Source organism: Tenrec ecaudatus, chromosome 2 (assembly GCF_050624435.1).
Source record: "Tenrec ecaudatus isolate mTenEca1 chromosome 2, mTenEca1.hap1, whole genome shotgun sequence".
In the NCBI taxonomy this organism is placed as follows: Eukaryota; Metazoa; Chordata; class Mammalia; order Afrosoricida; family Tenrecidae; genus Tenrec; species Tenrec ecaudatus.
Window position 1 is genome coordinate 181676430 of NC_134531.1, and position 16313 is coordinate 181692742.

Consider the following 16313-nt stretch of genomic DNA (forward strand, 5'->3'; position numbering starts at 1 on the left):
GCCAAGCCTGCCCCAGAAAGTAACTGGGAAATTGAACGGACAGGAGCAAAACAATGTGATTATAGACGTCTGATGGTGTGTGTTGCTTACCAAGGTCCTCTGCCCTGAGATCCTCCCTCCTGTTATTCAAAAGGAAGTGTTTCAGCAATGTTAAATACCTGGTGAGTGCACTTACCACAGCCAAGCGTGCTCCTCACTGGGGTGAGGAGGTTTGGGAGAGAAATGAAAGGGGACAACTCTCGTACGGCCAGTTCCTGTGCTGTTTGATGCCCTGCATGCCGACAGAAAGGCCTCGGCGCTTACTTGAGAAACTCCTGCCCTAGAGTCAGGTTCAGATCCTGACTTCATCACAGGCTGCGGGACTTTAGGCAAAGCCTCTTCTCACTTTTTGTTGAGGTTTCACATCTGTACAGAAAAGTCTGCATGAGGGTAAAACTGTGAATAACGAGAGACCAGGAAGCCTTGCGACCGATGTGCAGATCAGTATTCTGAGCACCACCAGCAGGCCGGCAGCTCACACCACCCTCCACCCCAAGCCCCCTCTGGTCCTCCATGGAAACCAGCACCCTGACCTCCCACCTGAGGCTGGTCATTCTCACTTTCTCTGAGACTCCCTTAGAAAACAGGGAAACAACACCCACTTAAAAGGACATTGGAGAAAAGCTAAATTGGGCTGCTATCCACGAGGTCAGCAGTTCAAATCCACTAGCCACTCCATGGGAGAAAGACAAGACTTTCTGCTGCCATAAGATGTACAGCCTCAGAAACCTAAATTATCAAATTGACTTGAAGTCAATTTGAAGGTACAAGGCGTTTGGAGTTGTTTGGTGTTTTGAGACAGATGATTGAAAGAGCCCTGGTGTCACAGGGTGAAGTCCTTGGCTGTGCATCAAAAGACGGGGGCCTCCAGTCGCGCCGTGGAGGAAAGAAAGCTGTGGCAGTCTGCATTCACAGGGTGACAGCCAGGGGAACCCAGGGCCCAGTGCCACTCTGCCCAGGAGGGTCACTCAGAGTTGGAATCGACCGGATGACAGTGGTTCTGAATAAAGATTAGAGCCAGAAGTTTAGCCACTTGCACCTGCCCAGGGACATCTTGGGAGAACGTCCTGCTCATCTGTGTTCAGCAAGCCAACCATTGAAACCCTGATACAATGCAGTTCCACTCTGGCACCCAGAGGGCACCATGAATCGGGGTCACCTTGGCAACAACGTGTTTAGGGTTTGAGTTGCATGAAGATTGAGTGTAAAGCACTTAGTAGACAAAAAGTACAGAAATTATTTTCAAGAAAAAGAGAAAAGTATAAATTCCATCCAGGAGAAAGCAGCCACGGTCCAGGGATTGCCCAGGTCGGGCTCAAGCGTGTTTACTTTGAAGTCACACAGACGCGCCTTCCGAGGGGAGCTCAGTCCATTGACTCTGGAAGCTAAGCTCGGGGTGTGGCCTGAGCACAAGTCTGTTTTAGAAGCTGCCCCTGTGACTCATGAGCACCGTGGGCTGAGAACCACAACGCTAGAACCTCCGCGTCCTCTGTTGGGGCATGGCAATCTCAAACACACCAGCCACTGCGTCACAGGGAAGGAGCCATGCTGGTGCTGTGGGAACCACGTTGGCGCGGCTAATGACAAGTAGGTGGTCCAAGGCCACCAGCCACCAAGGTGGGAGAAAGATGAGGCTGTCTGCTCCTGGTAAGATGTACAGCCTCAGAAGTCCTAAGAGAGATTCAACAGGTGGGGACGAACTCACAGCAATGGTGACATTGTGGGCAGAGAGGAACTTAGTTATGCGTGAAGATTGCTTTACGCAGGCAGCTCTCAGTGTCCCCCCTCTTCCTTTCCCAAGGAGGCTTGGTGCCATAGCGATCTGAGCCTCGGCAGGTAACCAAAGGGAAGACCTGCTCCCATAAAGATCCCGGCCTGGCAGACTATGGGGCAGCTCTCCTCTGTGGCCCAGCTCAGTATGGACGTAACAGTGCCTTAGGACAGCCCCACCATTAGACTCCGGCCTCGGATTTCTCTGACTCATTCCGAGGGCTGGGACACGTCGTCTGTGAGGGGCGAGATGGTCCATAGTTCTGCTCTGCAGTCTCATACAGACCCTGACAGCCACCCACTCTGCAGTAAAAATAAACCGTACTGCCATTGAGTCAGTGTTGACACAGAGTGACCCTGTAAACAGGGCAGAACTGCCCCCCTGTGAATTTCCAAGACAGCACCCCTTTACGGGAGTAGAAAGCCTGTCGTTCTCCTGTAGAGTGGAACTGGTGGTTTCAAACTGCTGACCACAGGGATGGAAGCCCAATGCATAACCATTACGCCACCAGGGCTCCTCTGTAGCTATAGACCAATGCAGACAGTCGACCAGGCCCACGGTTCAGCGGAGCCTCATTTGTGGACACTGAGGCTTGAATTCCATATCATGTGCACATATCGTCTAATATTATTCTTTTGATTTTCTTCCAACCACTTAAAGATGTAAAACCTATTCAGCGTTTTTCAGACTAGGGAGAAATGGGCAGTGGGCTGGCGACCAGGCCCACCGGCTGCAGCTCAGTGTCCCCCTTCCTTGATGGTAAAGAGCGTGGCAAGATGTCTGGGTTTTCCTGTGTCTGAGGGTTCTCTCTAAGTTGCCTTTCTCACCCTCCATGTCACTCTCTCCTTCTTCCTCCCTTTCCTCTCTTCTCCTCGGTGCCATTGCTCTTCCTCTCTGTGTTCTCTCTCTCTCTCTCTCTCTCTCTCTCTCTCTCTCTCTCTCTCTCTCTCTCTCTCTCTCTCTCTCTCTCTCTCTCTCTCTCATCTCTGGCCCTCTGTTATGCTCAGCTATGCTGAGATTCACACTGGTGAAAGAGTGATGCCGGAAATAAGCCCAGGACCTGTCTCCCAAAAACCCTGGCACAAGATCAGTGGTTTCCGCCAAATTCCAAGCTTGGGTTGAGACTTTTCACACTGTCTCCTAGCAACTGCCTTCTGTTCTCACTCCCTTTGTGCCTCCCGCTCTCCCCACCCCTGCCATTCAGACTCCCCCAGACACTGACTTACAAAGAGGCCGGGGGATCCCAGAGCTGGGATGCTGAGGTAAATCCATCTGCAGTCCCCTCCACGAGACTGGAATGTTAACAGCCACCAGTGGATGACTCTAACCGGTGGGCCCTGTTCTGACTTACACTCCTGCCTCAACACCCAAGGCCCTGCGTCTCCTGCTGGTCCCTTCTTTCAGGCTTATTTGCTACATGAAATCCAAGGCTAGACCTTGCTTAAGGTCTGCAAGCAGAGGACAGCTCTAAGCATGTTGTTAGCAAATGCAGGAGAGTCAAACCGCAGCATTCTAATACTTGCATCTGCTCCCTTAGAAACATGTTTGTTTGCTTAAGAGAGAGATATCAATAGGGAATAAAGAAAGCATGCCTTTTTAAAGAACCTGGAGATTCTAACAGGCCTTTCTCAAAAGGAATGATCTATCTGAATGGTGAATAAACAAGTGAACAGTTCCTCCACAGAGAAACATGATCGGAAACCACAAGGAGATGCCAGGCGGCGCCAGCAGAATGGCTAAACTTGAAGCTGATGATACCAAGTGTGAGCAAGAGCGTGGACAGAGGTGGTGCAAGGCTGTCGATCTCTCAGTGTGTCCTATGCATAGTCCAGCCTGTCTCAGTCTCAGAGAACTGAAAACTTACCTAGACACAGAGTCACGGGCGCTTTATCCATAGTGGCCGGAACATGGACACAGGCCACATGGTTATCTACTGATGAACAACATCACGATTTGTCCCATTCATCTTTCTGGTGGAATCTTACCAGTCTGCTATCAAGTCGACACTGATGCATGCGACCCCAGGTGTGTCGTTAGAATGGTGCTCCATAGAGTCCTGTGTGTGGGTTTCCCAAAGTAGTTCACCAGGCGTTTCTTCCGAGGTGCCTTGGGTGGCGTCGAACCTCCAACCTTTTGATGATCAACCACGTACATTAGCCATTTGCACCCCCCAGGGAGCCTCAATTGACTATTATTACTCAGCTGTCAAAAAAGAACAGAGCCCTGGCACGCGGGCAGATCTAAGAAACGTGAAGAGAAAGAAGCTGAACACAAAAGCACGCACTGCTTCGTGTGCAGCCATGGTACTCTGGAAGGAGCCAACCATGAGCAACAGGATGCAGATCAGCCGCTGTCTGGGGCTGGAGGTCAGGGACCAGGAGGATTACTGAGGAAAGGGTACAAGGAAGCCTTCCGGGTGACAAAAGTATTCTGTATCTTGACTGGGGTGGCGGCCGCACAGGAGGCCACACGTGTGTGATGCTGGACATAAGTGCCCTGAGTTGTAGGATAGAACCTGAGACCCCTGGAGACCCCAATATAAGGTGGGAACCTGCCAGAGAAGAAAAACTCAAGCACTACCTCTTAACGGAACATGTCGCAGGAGGTTCACATGCAGGACCTGGAAAAGCCAGGCATCCCCACTCGCATGCACATCCCACTGTATGTGAGTTATACCTCACCAGTGTTGGGTTTCCCAAGACAGTGCCCTAAGTCTAGCTTAGCATCCTGGTCATTGGCTGATCTCTGAGTGAGTGACCAAGCCCTGTGTCCCGTCCCAGGCCGTATGATGAGGAGGCCAGCGAGCACGAGGCAGTGCCAGCTGAGGAGGAAGAGGAGGAGGAGGAGGATGTGTTCATGGAGAAAACCTCACTGGATGAGCACTCAGAGGCTTTAAAGGTAAGGAGAGCAGGCAGGGGAAGGGGGGGTGCAGGGGTGGTCTCAGGATACTCAGCCTCAACCCTGGAGCCGGGGTAACATAATGGTTGGGGGTTAGATCTCAAGGGTCAGGTCCTCCGATGGGATGGCCTGCAGAAGGTTCTGAGAGCATCCCTCTTGGTACACTGGTTCATTTCAAAGAGGCAGGCTCACCCCTTTCGTGTCCTGCCCCCTGCAGACCCGTTTCTCAGAACAGAATCCAAGCTTTGCAACCAAACGGATCTGATTTCAAATCCAGGCTCTGCTACTCCCTGGCTGTGTAATATCAGGGAGCGCACCTCACCCGTCGTGAGCTGAGTGAGCCAGCTGCTCCTCAGGGAAAGATGAGGCGCCCTGCTTCCATAAAGATCTGTCCCGTAGGGTCACTATGAGTCAGAACCGACCCATGGGCCATGGGCTAGAATGTACACAGTCATGCTGACCTTGCCTGTGGGCCCTGAGGCTTGAAGGAATGTGTTTCTTCATGAGCGTCTGCCCAAGTACATTGGGCAAAGGGGTCTTCCGATCTAGTTCCCTCGGCCTCCTGCTTTCCTCTCTGCTAGGTTTGCCCTACAGCAGGGAAGACCTGAAAGAGCACCCTGAAGGGCAGCCTGTGATTGCATAGAGGGGCCGGGCACCTCCAGGAGAAGGCAGGGCTTTCCAGCTGCTCCACTCCAAGTGCCTTGCTCAGTTGCTGCTGTTGCTGCAATTTCTCCATCTGGCAAGGAGCACCTTTTCACCCATTGCACCAGGCCGCTATGCAGGCTAACCCAGAGGCCAGCAGCCTGGCTCTCCAGAGCCATCTGCAGCTCTTTCCAGACGTGCATGCGACTGAAGGAACATTGAAAAGAAAACTATTGTAGTTTCATTTACAAATTTTTAAAGGATATTATTCATATCATGGTGATTTCATTTGTTTGTGAACATATGATTATGGCTCTTGAATGATTTGTAAATTGTTCTAAGGGACAGGATTGGCTCTTCTCAGATGTTTGCTGACCATGGGCTAACCGAAGCCTTGTACATCGGTGTACTTGTGGGTCTTGAACTGGGTGTCTGGGGTACAAGGAAAGTCGGAGGCCTGATGACCCAGTTTTTAGCAACTAGACTTACTGATAAGGGGTTCTAGAGGCATAGTGGGTTCCATGTTGGTCTACTAACCTCAAGGTCAACAGTTCAAACCCACCAGCCTCTCTCGAGAAAAATGAGGCTTTCTCCTCCCATAAAGAGTTTCAGCCTGGGAAACCCTGTGGAGCAGTTCCACTCCGTCCTGTGGGGTCGCTGACTCAAGGACAGTTGCTTAGACTGATCGGTTACCTCCAGCATTACAAGAAGGTGCCGGGGTTTGGGATGGGGCAGTATCTCCAGGATGTGGGGGCCAGGGCATGGGTCCTGCTAGCGCCAACCTCAGATGGCACTGTGAAAGGGGGCTGCGGTGCCATCTAGGCTAAGCTGAGCCACAGGAAGGCCCCTCCCTGCGCCTGTCTGCGGGCCAGAGGGAGGGACAGGAGTGGACTGGAGCTGGGGTTGTGCCCTGTGGCTCTCTCCGTGGTGAGTAGCTGAGGGGTCAGGAAGCCTGCTGGTCTCAAAGTTGTGACTTCTTCCTCAGGTGGACAAAGAGACCAACACAGAGACCCCGGCTCCCTCCCCCACCGTCGTGCGGCCCAAGGACCGGAGGGTGGTGGGTACCCCGTCGTCAGGACCATTTCTGCGAGGGAACACCATCATCCGCTCCAAGACCTTCTCTCCCGGACCCCAGAGCCAGTACGTGTGCCGGGTAAGCAAGCAGGTGATGCTGACTCTGCCCCAACCCTCAGAGAGGCTTCGACTTCCCATGTGCTGGGTTCGAGTCCCCGCCCTCTCAGCCTCACAGGTTGGGGGCACCTCTGCTTCCACCTCTGGAGCAGAGAGCGTGAGCTGGTGGGGTCGTTTTAAGGCTCGCTCTAGACAACGTTTGCAAAGGGCTCAGTAGCCAGTGTGTGGCCAGTGCTGATCCCCAGGGCTTCTCCTCCTCCCCGGTGTCCCTTCCTGCCTTCCTTCCCACTAGCTAGGTGCAGATTAGACGCCCAGTACTCCACTCCCTCTCCTTCCCACTGCCTGGGAGTTTTCTGTAGCCAGGATTTGCAGAATGGTGACAGGAAGGTTTTATTGGGTATAGAGTTGGGGTTTTTCGATATTTGTGATGTTTCATTGAATGCTTTATCAATATTGCAAATTTGAGAAGGCCAGTTAGAAATCAATTGATTGCAAGTGGATCAGAATTAGGAAAGACAGTGAACAACAGAAATAATGGATTTCACATAAAATTCCACTTTCTCTTCGGGGGGAGAGGGGGGAATCACTTTCTGACCCCATGGGCCCACCTGGCCCAGGCTGAGCAGTGCTGGCAGCTGCCACCACCTAGAGATCAAAGCAGCAGCTTTTGGGTTCACCTGGCCTCCACTAGATCCTCGGTACCCCCTGCAGGTCCCCACCTGCTCCTACAGCCCTGGGGGTTGCCCTGCCCATCTCTGCAGGGCGTGGAGGGCTGGAGAACTTGGCAAGTCTGAAGGTGTCGCACTGGGTGCTGGGAACACAAGGAGACCCTGGGCCCATCTTGCTTGGGGAGAGTTCAGGCTGAGCCCCAGGCCTAGCCAGTATGCCTGTGAACAGGCTTCCTCCCTCCCTGCTTGCAGAACTGATGGACAGGCATTAGAAACATACAGAAAGTTGCCACCGAAGCTGGTATTCAAAGACCGGTTGAACCTTGCCTGTTTCAACCTGTCCCTTACCTGTGGGTCGGGTTATTGTTAGGTGGAAGAAGGGGGTTTTCAATAATTGAGTATTTCATCTCCAAGGCCTACAATTATAACATTGAGTCAGAAGTTAACTGTGTCATAACCTGGAAATGTTCACTAACTTACTAGCTGCTCCTCAAATGCTTGTTGCTAGCTGCACCAAGTCGGCCCCAGACTCAGGGTGACCCCACACGTCTGGTCCTGCATCCCCTTCATCAGGTGCAGATGGGCTGTAATGGTTCACGGGTTTTTCACCACTGCCTTCAGAGTAGATCACCAGGCCTTTCTCCTGGAGCTTCCTTAAAGCTCCCCCAAACCCTCCTCAGGATCACAGCCAGCCTCCACTGGCAGACAAGTGGTAGCTGGGGACGAGGCACACTGGCCAGAATTGAATCCGGGGCCCCCACATGGAAGGCAGGAGTTCTATGCCTGTGCCCCACCATGTCCTCTTTATGAGAACACAGACAAACAAGCACCTAACTGCCTGCCAGGAGTCAATTCCAACCCTATAGGACAGGGTAAAGCTGCCCCTGTGGGTTTCAGAAACTGTCGATCTTTAGGGGAGCGGAAAGCCTCATCTCTTTCCCATGGGGCTAGAGCCATTGGTGGTTTCTAACTCCTGGCTTTGCAGTTAGTTGTAGTACCCATTACCCCACCAGGTTCTTTCCAAGCCAAACTATCATCAAGTTGATGCTGACTCATAGGACAGAGTAGAGTTTCTGACACGGTAACTCTTTAGAGAGCAAAAGCCCCATCTTTCTCCTGCGGAGCAGCTGGTAATTTTGAACTGCTGACCTTGTCGTTGGGAACCCAAAGAGTAACTACTGTGCCACCAGGGCTCCTGTCCTGGGCTCTTTAGTTCTCCCTAATCTAATTGTTCCCTGTGATCCCCTGTCAGTAAGAAGGTGACCCCCTCCTACATTTGTCCAGCTTCTGGCTAATTGTTTGCAGTTGTGAGCATCTGAAACAATATTGCAAACACAGTATGTTAGCTGTAGTCCTTGTAAGAAGATCCGCACTTCCTGAAGTCATTGAAAGTTATGTTGGGGAATTCCAGCATCACAAGTACAGGATCTTTTTATTAAGCCAGTTGACAACTGGAGGAGAGAGAAATCCTGCCAGTGCTTCAAAAAGGAATCATTTGAAGGAATTAGAAAATCCCTGAAGATAATGGTTGTGTTAGTCCAGGTTGACTAGAGAAACAAACTCATAGACGTGTATGTGTATAAGAGAGAGTTTTAGATAAAAGAGCAATTGAATATTGAGATGACAACCCAGCACAATCCAGGTCAAGGTCATAAGTCTACTAATAGCTCATATATCTGATACTAGTCTATAAAATCTTCTTCAGACACACACACATATGCAATGATGCCGAATGCACAAAGATCACAGGCCAGTGGGTAGAAGGTCTTGTGGATCCAGTGGTAGAGGAAGCATCTCAGCGCTGGCCAGAGTCTCCACATGGCTCCTCCAGCTCCAAGACTCTGGCTGCCATCAGTGAGGCTCCATGTGGCTTGTGAACAGGAATGTCTCGCAGGGAGATAGAGCAGCAAGAGTCTCCCGCCTCCAGGGAGAAATACAGGAGTTCCCAGAATCCGCAGGAGAAGGCCATGCCCACACAGAGGCCTCATTGGCTATGACCTAATTGACAGACAAGCCTCCACCCCTTCATCAAGTTGACAGGAGATTATGTGACTGCCACAATGGCTAACATCCTCTATTTTTGCAAAAAACTACCACCTTGGTGATTGTGCAGTGGGAACCAAACACAAAGTGCAGTAGAAAATCACACAGAATAAATGAGTGTTTGATTCACTCTGTTGTATCAGAATTAGAATGTGGTTGCAGTTTTGTTCAATGGAAAGTATCAAATAGGATAACTTTCCAAAAGTGTTGTGCCATTCAAAGGCTTAAACTTTCCCCCTGGCCCCCCCACCCCACCCCATTATCTTCTGTAAAGTCCTGGTCCCCTGTTGAAGTGGACTCACCATAAGTGGCCCTTTCCAGAACAAGAGCAAGGAGCTCCAGTCCATCTCTAACAGGCCTGGCGCTCCACTCGGCAGTTAGGATCTCATTGCCTTCTTATGATCCGTATGAGTTAAGATAATGAGACACTTGTGATTCAGGGCCGAACTTTCACCTTCCAGGTGGGAGGCCCAGGCTCAAATCCCGGTTGGTCACCTCGCGCTCAGCCACCTGTTGGTGCAGGCCTGCACATTACTGTGATGCTGTACAGGGATCAGTGGAACCCACAGGCTAAGACTCTGAAGAAAGGCCTGGCAATTGAAAACCTAAGGTTCACAACAGTCTCATCTGCAACCAGTCTTGGGAATGGCGCAGGACCAGTCAGCCTTTTGCTCCTCTGGGGCCCTGAGCTGGGGGCTGTCTTGATGGCAGCTAGCTATCACATGACACACCACATGACTTCTGGGGGGTGTCTGTCTCCCTGCCCTGGCCCTCGGCGTGGCTGGTGCCATGTCCAGATGCTTCCTTTGTCCCTGGCTGCATGGCTGCGATCTCAGGGGCACCCACCCTCCTACCCACTCCCAGTTCACTGATCACATGCTGCAGGCAGAGAGGGCCTTTGTAAGCAAAGCCGGGTTTTTACTTCTTCCCGTCTCAACGCTCTTGCAAAACCTTACCGAAGGTGCAAGAAGCAACCCACAGGACAGCATCCTGATTATTTTTCCTGTCTTTGCCCTGAAAATGTCACCGTTTTCTGTCTCCCCAGGTAACAATTTCACCCTCTGTTTTACAGTGTTAAACAAAATGGGGTTGGATAACTCTGGTTTAATAGGGAGTCATCTAAAGTGCTCACTTGTATGCAGAATCCATGTTCATAGTGCATCTGTTTAATTAGGAATAACCTAGTATGCCCCACTAGAAGCTTTGGGACCTGAGTGCCCTTTACCCTGTGATTCTGCCACTCCACTAGCTCCGAGTGCCCCAGTCTGTACCTCACAGTTTTGTATAGGACTCTGTCTCCTTGTCCCAAATCCGGGGTCTCCCAGGCTGCTAAAGGGACAGTGGCAGCACCAGTCTGAGCAGTCAACACAGGAAAGGGGTGTTTGGGAAGAAAATTGACATTCATATACTCACCACTAGGCTTCAGACCCCATCTTAGCCATCAGATCAGAACAAGGCAGGCTGAGCACAGCCAGACACACACCCCAGGAACATCGGGCGAGGCCCCCGCAGTGCTGTGCAGAACGGGGGGTGTGCTATGGGGGCTCCATGCCATGTCCCTCCCAGGCTCCCACTGCCCCCGCCAGGGAAACCAGACACTTCACATGCAGCCTTGACTCGTGGCTTCTGCCGGATTCCTGGCAAATGTGGCCCGTTCATGGAGCCAAAGAGTGCAGCCTGGTTAAATCAGAGAGGCACAGTAACAGTGGGCCCAGCCCAGCTAACTGGGTGGTGATTCAAAGTCTGGGCATCTGGCAGAGCCAAGTTCTAGGGACACCCCCCCAACCCAAGGCTCCAGTGCTAAGAGCCTCTAATGGCACCTCCCACCAAGACTTACAAGGTGGGGGCCCCAGCACACAGGATGGGGTTATGAATGCTACCAGCAGCGCTCTCTCTCTCTCTCTCTCTCTCTCTCACACACACACACACACACACACACACACACACACACACACACACACACAAAGATTTCCCATCATGCAATCCATAGGAGCCACGTCTTAGTAACCCATTTCATGGATGCGGAAGCTGAGGCACAGAATGCAATGCGCTTTGCTCTAGAGCACATCACGCAGTGTCTGCCGTCATCCCCCTCACACCCCCTTCTGTTAGAGCTTCCTGCAGCTTCCCTGATGGCACACACACAATGTGACTTCTGCTGGGTGTCTGTCCTGCCCTGGGCCTCGGCGTGGCTGGTGCCATGTGATTCATGTCCCTGGCTTGGTCTCCCCAGCTGAACATTATCATTGAGGGTGGGGAGCATGGGTGACATGTATTTAGCTGCAGTGTTCTCATGGTTGGTTGTGGCCTCCCACGCTTCGGCATGCTGCAGACTGCCCTGGGGAATGAGAGGACGAGCCCCCTGAGGCCTCTCTCAGCCTCCACTGTCCTACCTGTGAAATGGGAACATGGACAAGGCAGCCAGAGTCTGCATTATGTCGGAGACCAGAGGCAACCAGGTGTCTTTGCGAACGAAGTCAAGCTCGAGGACGTGGCATAGCTTCCGCGACTCTGTCACACCTCGAGCTACAGGGTGAGGACAGGTGTCCTGGACATCGTTCGTGTTGGTGTAACATGTCATCCCGGGGCCTAGGTGATGAAAGTGTGTGGCTGTTAACCCCAAATGTTGATAGTTCGGACCCAGCCAGCAGCTCTTAGGAGAAAGACCTGGTGATAGGCATTACTAACGATGAGCCAAGGAGTGTGTTCCCCACCCGTCATCCCCATGCCCCATCGCTTCCATGGCACCTCGCTGTAGCATCTCACGTCTCACGCAGGTGTAGCTTCCGATGAGCTCCACGTAGGATAAAGGGTCCTGCGGGTCGGCCAGTGCTTTCCTGAGTGTCTGAGCCATAGGTGACCTGTGGGCCAGGGCAGGTGTGGCCTTGGAGCCAGACCAATCGGCAGGTGAGCTCCCCTTTGAACTCTTACTGGCTATGTGAGCGTCAAGTTGCCTGGCTCTCTCTGGGCCTCATTTCCCTCGTGCGTGCATCAGGGTTGTCTGAGGATTCAGCGAGCTATGTGGACAAAGACCTGGCCCACCCCGGGTGTCAGTCCTCGTGACTGTGGCGAGTGTCCGGCTGTCCTGCTGCTGGCTTTCCCTGGGACTCTCACTAGCACAGTAGTGAGTTCATCTGTGAGCTCCCTGGGGGTGCTGTACCCATCAACTTAGCACGACTATCAGTACCATTATCATTCCTGATTATCAATAACCACAAATGCTGTCACTAACAGCCTCTCAGGAGAGGCCTGCGGCAGGGAGCTGGCAGCTGGTGGAGCCATCTGGCTCCGGCACAGGCCTGTGGCTGCCACGCCAACTCTCGAAAGAAGCCCCTACCCCTGCCTCCCTGGGTGTCCTCTGAGGGACAACTCAGAAGAAGGACCATCCCATCTTGACCCAGCCCTGACTTCTGAATAAAACCAAACTCCTCGCCAGCAGGTTGACCCCAACTCCTAACAGCCCCCAAGGACAGAGCAGAAGGCCCCTGTAGGTTGTGGAGATGTTCACTCTTTGTGGGAGTAGAAAGGCTTACCTTTCTTCATGGAGCTGCCGGTGGCTTCAAACTACTGACCTTCTGGTTAACAGCCCAATATACAACCCATTACACTGCCAGGGCCCCTTCAAAGAAGGAGAAATAGGTGCTTTGAAGGGTTCTCATGGGGAGGGTCCCTGGAAGGCCCAGCCTGCCTCATTTGATCCAAAGAATGGGACCGACGCTTTGCCTCAGGCAGCTTTTTAAGGAGTCCATGTGGGATAAATCTTGTTTTGAGTGTAGAATTCAGTGGCACTTGTTACACACGCTGTGCTGGGCAACCGTCACCACTCCCTACCTCCTGGTTGTTGAGCTTGGTGTTTTCTTGTAAGGAATCTGGCAGTGGTTCCCCGGAGCCAGGTCCTAGGGGCCACAGGGAAGAGCAGCTATAAAGAGGCCTTGGCCTTCAAAGCCAAACCCACGGCCAGAGTCAATCCCGACCGTAGTGGCGCGACGCAGCATTGCTGAGGCTGTCTTTACAGGACTCATCGTTCTTCCGCAGAGAGCTGGGGGATTTGAACCCCCAAAGACCAGGCTTTCTATTCCCACTACAGTCTCAGTTAGCAGCCCAGTGCCTAGCCTATAGCACTATATCAGGACTCCTTCGCGTCATGCATACCCCAAAATCCACCACCAAAGAGTCTATTCCAACTCATTGTGACCGTATAGGACAGAGTAGAACTGCCCCTTTGGGTTTCTGAGGCATTAAATCTCCACAGAGGCAGACAGCTTCATCTTTTTCCCACGGCACAGCTGGCAGATTGGAATGGCTGACTCTGCAGCCTAATACGTAACCCAGCACACCACCAGCTCTCCTTCCTCACACACAGTGCTTGCTAGATGAAGGTGTACTTACATCGAAAAGGAAGGTCAGCCCGCAGTGCTGGCACAGAGAGGCAGACTTGGGCTAAGTGGGGAAAGCCGACCTCCCACCCTCTGACCGCTGCACGCATTCCAGAACACACCTGACCATGCTGCTAAACTTCCCATCACTCTTCTTTTGCAGCTGAACCGGAGCGATAGTGACAGCTCCACTCTGTCCAAAAAGCCACCTTTCGTCCGAAACTCCCTGGAGCGCCGCAGCGTCCGGATGAAGCGGGTAAGAGAGCCGCCCAGAGGTACTGCCTGCCTCCTGTGCACCGCCTCCCACATGCACAGCCCTGATGCACCTCAGCCACTGGCCTGCAGAATGTCGCTCCACAAATGTATTGGGATTTGCAAACTCCCAGGTCTACACAGGCCCTGGGGAAGGTGGCAAACGGTCCAGTGATGGTATTCTCATGACAAGGAAGGGACAAGGCATTAGGAGTGTGAGCACATGGCTTTGTCTTCCAGGGTAGAAATCAGAGTCACTAAGAACTCACCCGTCAGAGAGCGTGTCTCCTGCCAGGCTCTGCTCCGAGTATCAGCCCTGACGCAAAGCAGCAAGGAGTGAATGGGCTTCTCTCGGGCCAGCTGGAAACACACAGAGACGAAGCCACCAGCTGTCCCTGCCGAGAAACCTCGTGTTTCCTGGTGGAGACTGAAGGGATGGATTCAGGGGAGGAGGAGGTGGGATTGGGCAGTTGGAATACACCAGTCAGAGCTGCAGGAGATGATGTTGGGCTGGGCTTTGAGCACATACTTTATAAAGCAAGCTGATGAGTTTGCAGAAGCAACCCAGCAAATCAGAAGGAGTGGGTGTCAAGAAGGGGGTTTGGGGGAGGGGTAAGAGGAGTGTCAGGGATGCCAAAAACCCAGAGTGGGGGAAAGATCCTCTGGAGACCTGTCTGCCAGCAGAATCAGGAACAGCTCCTTTGCGCGACACCTTACAGTGCTCCCTCTGCTCTGCCTAAAGCCTTGAGGAAGAACTAGAGAAAGCAAAGCAGAGAGAGAGAGAGAATGGATGTGGAGAGGTGAACATGGCATCAGGTGCTAAGAGCCAGCTATCCATTCTGAGTTGGTCCCCACCCTCAACCCAGCCCTCCTGCTGCAGCTGATTGGCACTGCAGAGCCTCTGAAATGCCAAGAGCCCCTCTAGCTGATGGCAGAATCCAGTTCTTTGGGTTTTCTTGCTAGGTACTGGCCAGGGGCCAGGAGTGGCCCCCAGAGGCCACCCTGAGATCCTTGTCATATGGCCGTGCCCCTGGCATGTCCATTTGCCTCCTCAAGACCAGAAGGAGAATCTCTGCCTCTAGAAAGGCAGAGGTTTGTTTAAGGCTCACCTGCTCAGGTCAGGGCCACCCAGGATCATCTCCCTTTTGATGAGGCGGATTTGCCGTCTAATCAGGGTTGTGCCTATCACATTCTCAGTTCACATGCTTACCACAGTCGCAGGTCCCGCCCACACTCAAGGGGAGGGGATTATACAGGGCTAAGAGTTGGTCTGAGTGGATTCCGGCTTGTAGCAATCCTTTAAAACACAAAGAGTAGAGCTGCCTCATAGAGTGTCCAAGGCTGTAAATCTCTAGGAAGCAGGCTACCACATCTTTTGCCCACAGAGAGACTGGTAGATTGGAGCTGTTGACCCTTGAACTGTTGAGTACTTGAACCACTGAGCTACCACAGCACCTGTGGCATGTACACCAGGGGGTGGAAATCTTAGGGGGCCATGTGAGAGTTCTACCTCCCACAGGGTCAACCTTTAGAAACCACCAGGCGCTCCTTGGGAGAAAGACCAGGCTTTCTATTCCCACTACAGTCTCAGCAAACCACAGGGATGATCGACCCTGTCCTGTAGGGTTGCTTTGAGGCGGAACTGACTCAATGGCAGTGTTTGTTGCGGGGAGTTTTACTAGTCGTTACTATGTATTGGTGGAAACACATGAGTTGGTAGTACATTAATGAGGATCTTCCACGTACAGTCATTGAAGGCCATTACTCCACTGTACCTTACAAATGAATGAAGGAACTTACTGTCTCAGTTAATGGGAAAGTCTCAGATATTGGGCTAGTTTCAGGCATGAATTGGTCCAGGCATCAAATAATGTCATCAGGCTTCATTCACCTTCTGGTCGGACTGCTGCCTCCATATGACTTATTCTTACACAGTCACCCCATCGGGCGATACAGACAGTTTCAGTACCAAGCCTGTACCTTGCTGACTGAGCGACTTTGTTATAAAGAAATTGCCCTTTCCCTCAGTCGCTGTTGTTGGTGTTATTGTTAGGTGCCCTTGCGTCAGTTCCTGCCCATAGAGACTCTGTGGCACAGAACCGAGCACTGCGCTGTCCTGCGCCATCCTCTCAATGGCTCCCCTGCTAGAGCCCCTCGCTGCCGCCACGGTGTTAGTCCCTTTCCTCGAAGGCCTTCCTCTTCTTCACTACTCCTCTACTTCACCAAGCATGATGTCTTCTGTCTTTCTCGGGGAAGACATGTCCACAGTATGTCAGACAGTGGCCACCCGTGTGTCTATGGCGAGCTCTGGCAGTCCTTCTTCCAAGACAGATCTGTTTGTCCTTTTAGAAGTCCATGGCACTTTCATATCCCTCTCCAGCATGCCCAGTGCTGGAAGCATATATTATTGGCTAAAGTGTAACTTCCTGAACCGTCTCCGAGATTCTGATTGGCCAGGACTGGGTGGTCAGGACATCCGCATTCTTGAGAACC

General features: G+C 52.3%; 1 protein-coding gene across 1 annotated transcript in view; it reads left to right on the forward strand.

The window, feature by feature from the left end:
* WWC1 (WW and C2 domain containing 1) overlaps window positions 1-16313 on the forward strand; it is a 185010-nt gene that overhangs the window by 162755 nt on the left and 5942 nt on the right. Inside the window, exons 18-20 of the mRNA XM_075541930.1 lie at window positions 4591-4708; window positions 6336-6503; window positions 13732-13824. Coding sequence (XP_075398045.1) covers window positions 4591-4708; window positions 6336-6503; window positions 13732-13824 — 379 coding nt within the window. The remainder of the gene's footprint in view (window positions 1-4590; window positions 4709-6335; window positions 6504-13731; window positions 13825-16313) is intronic.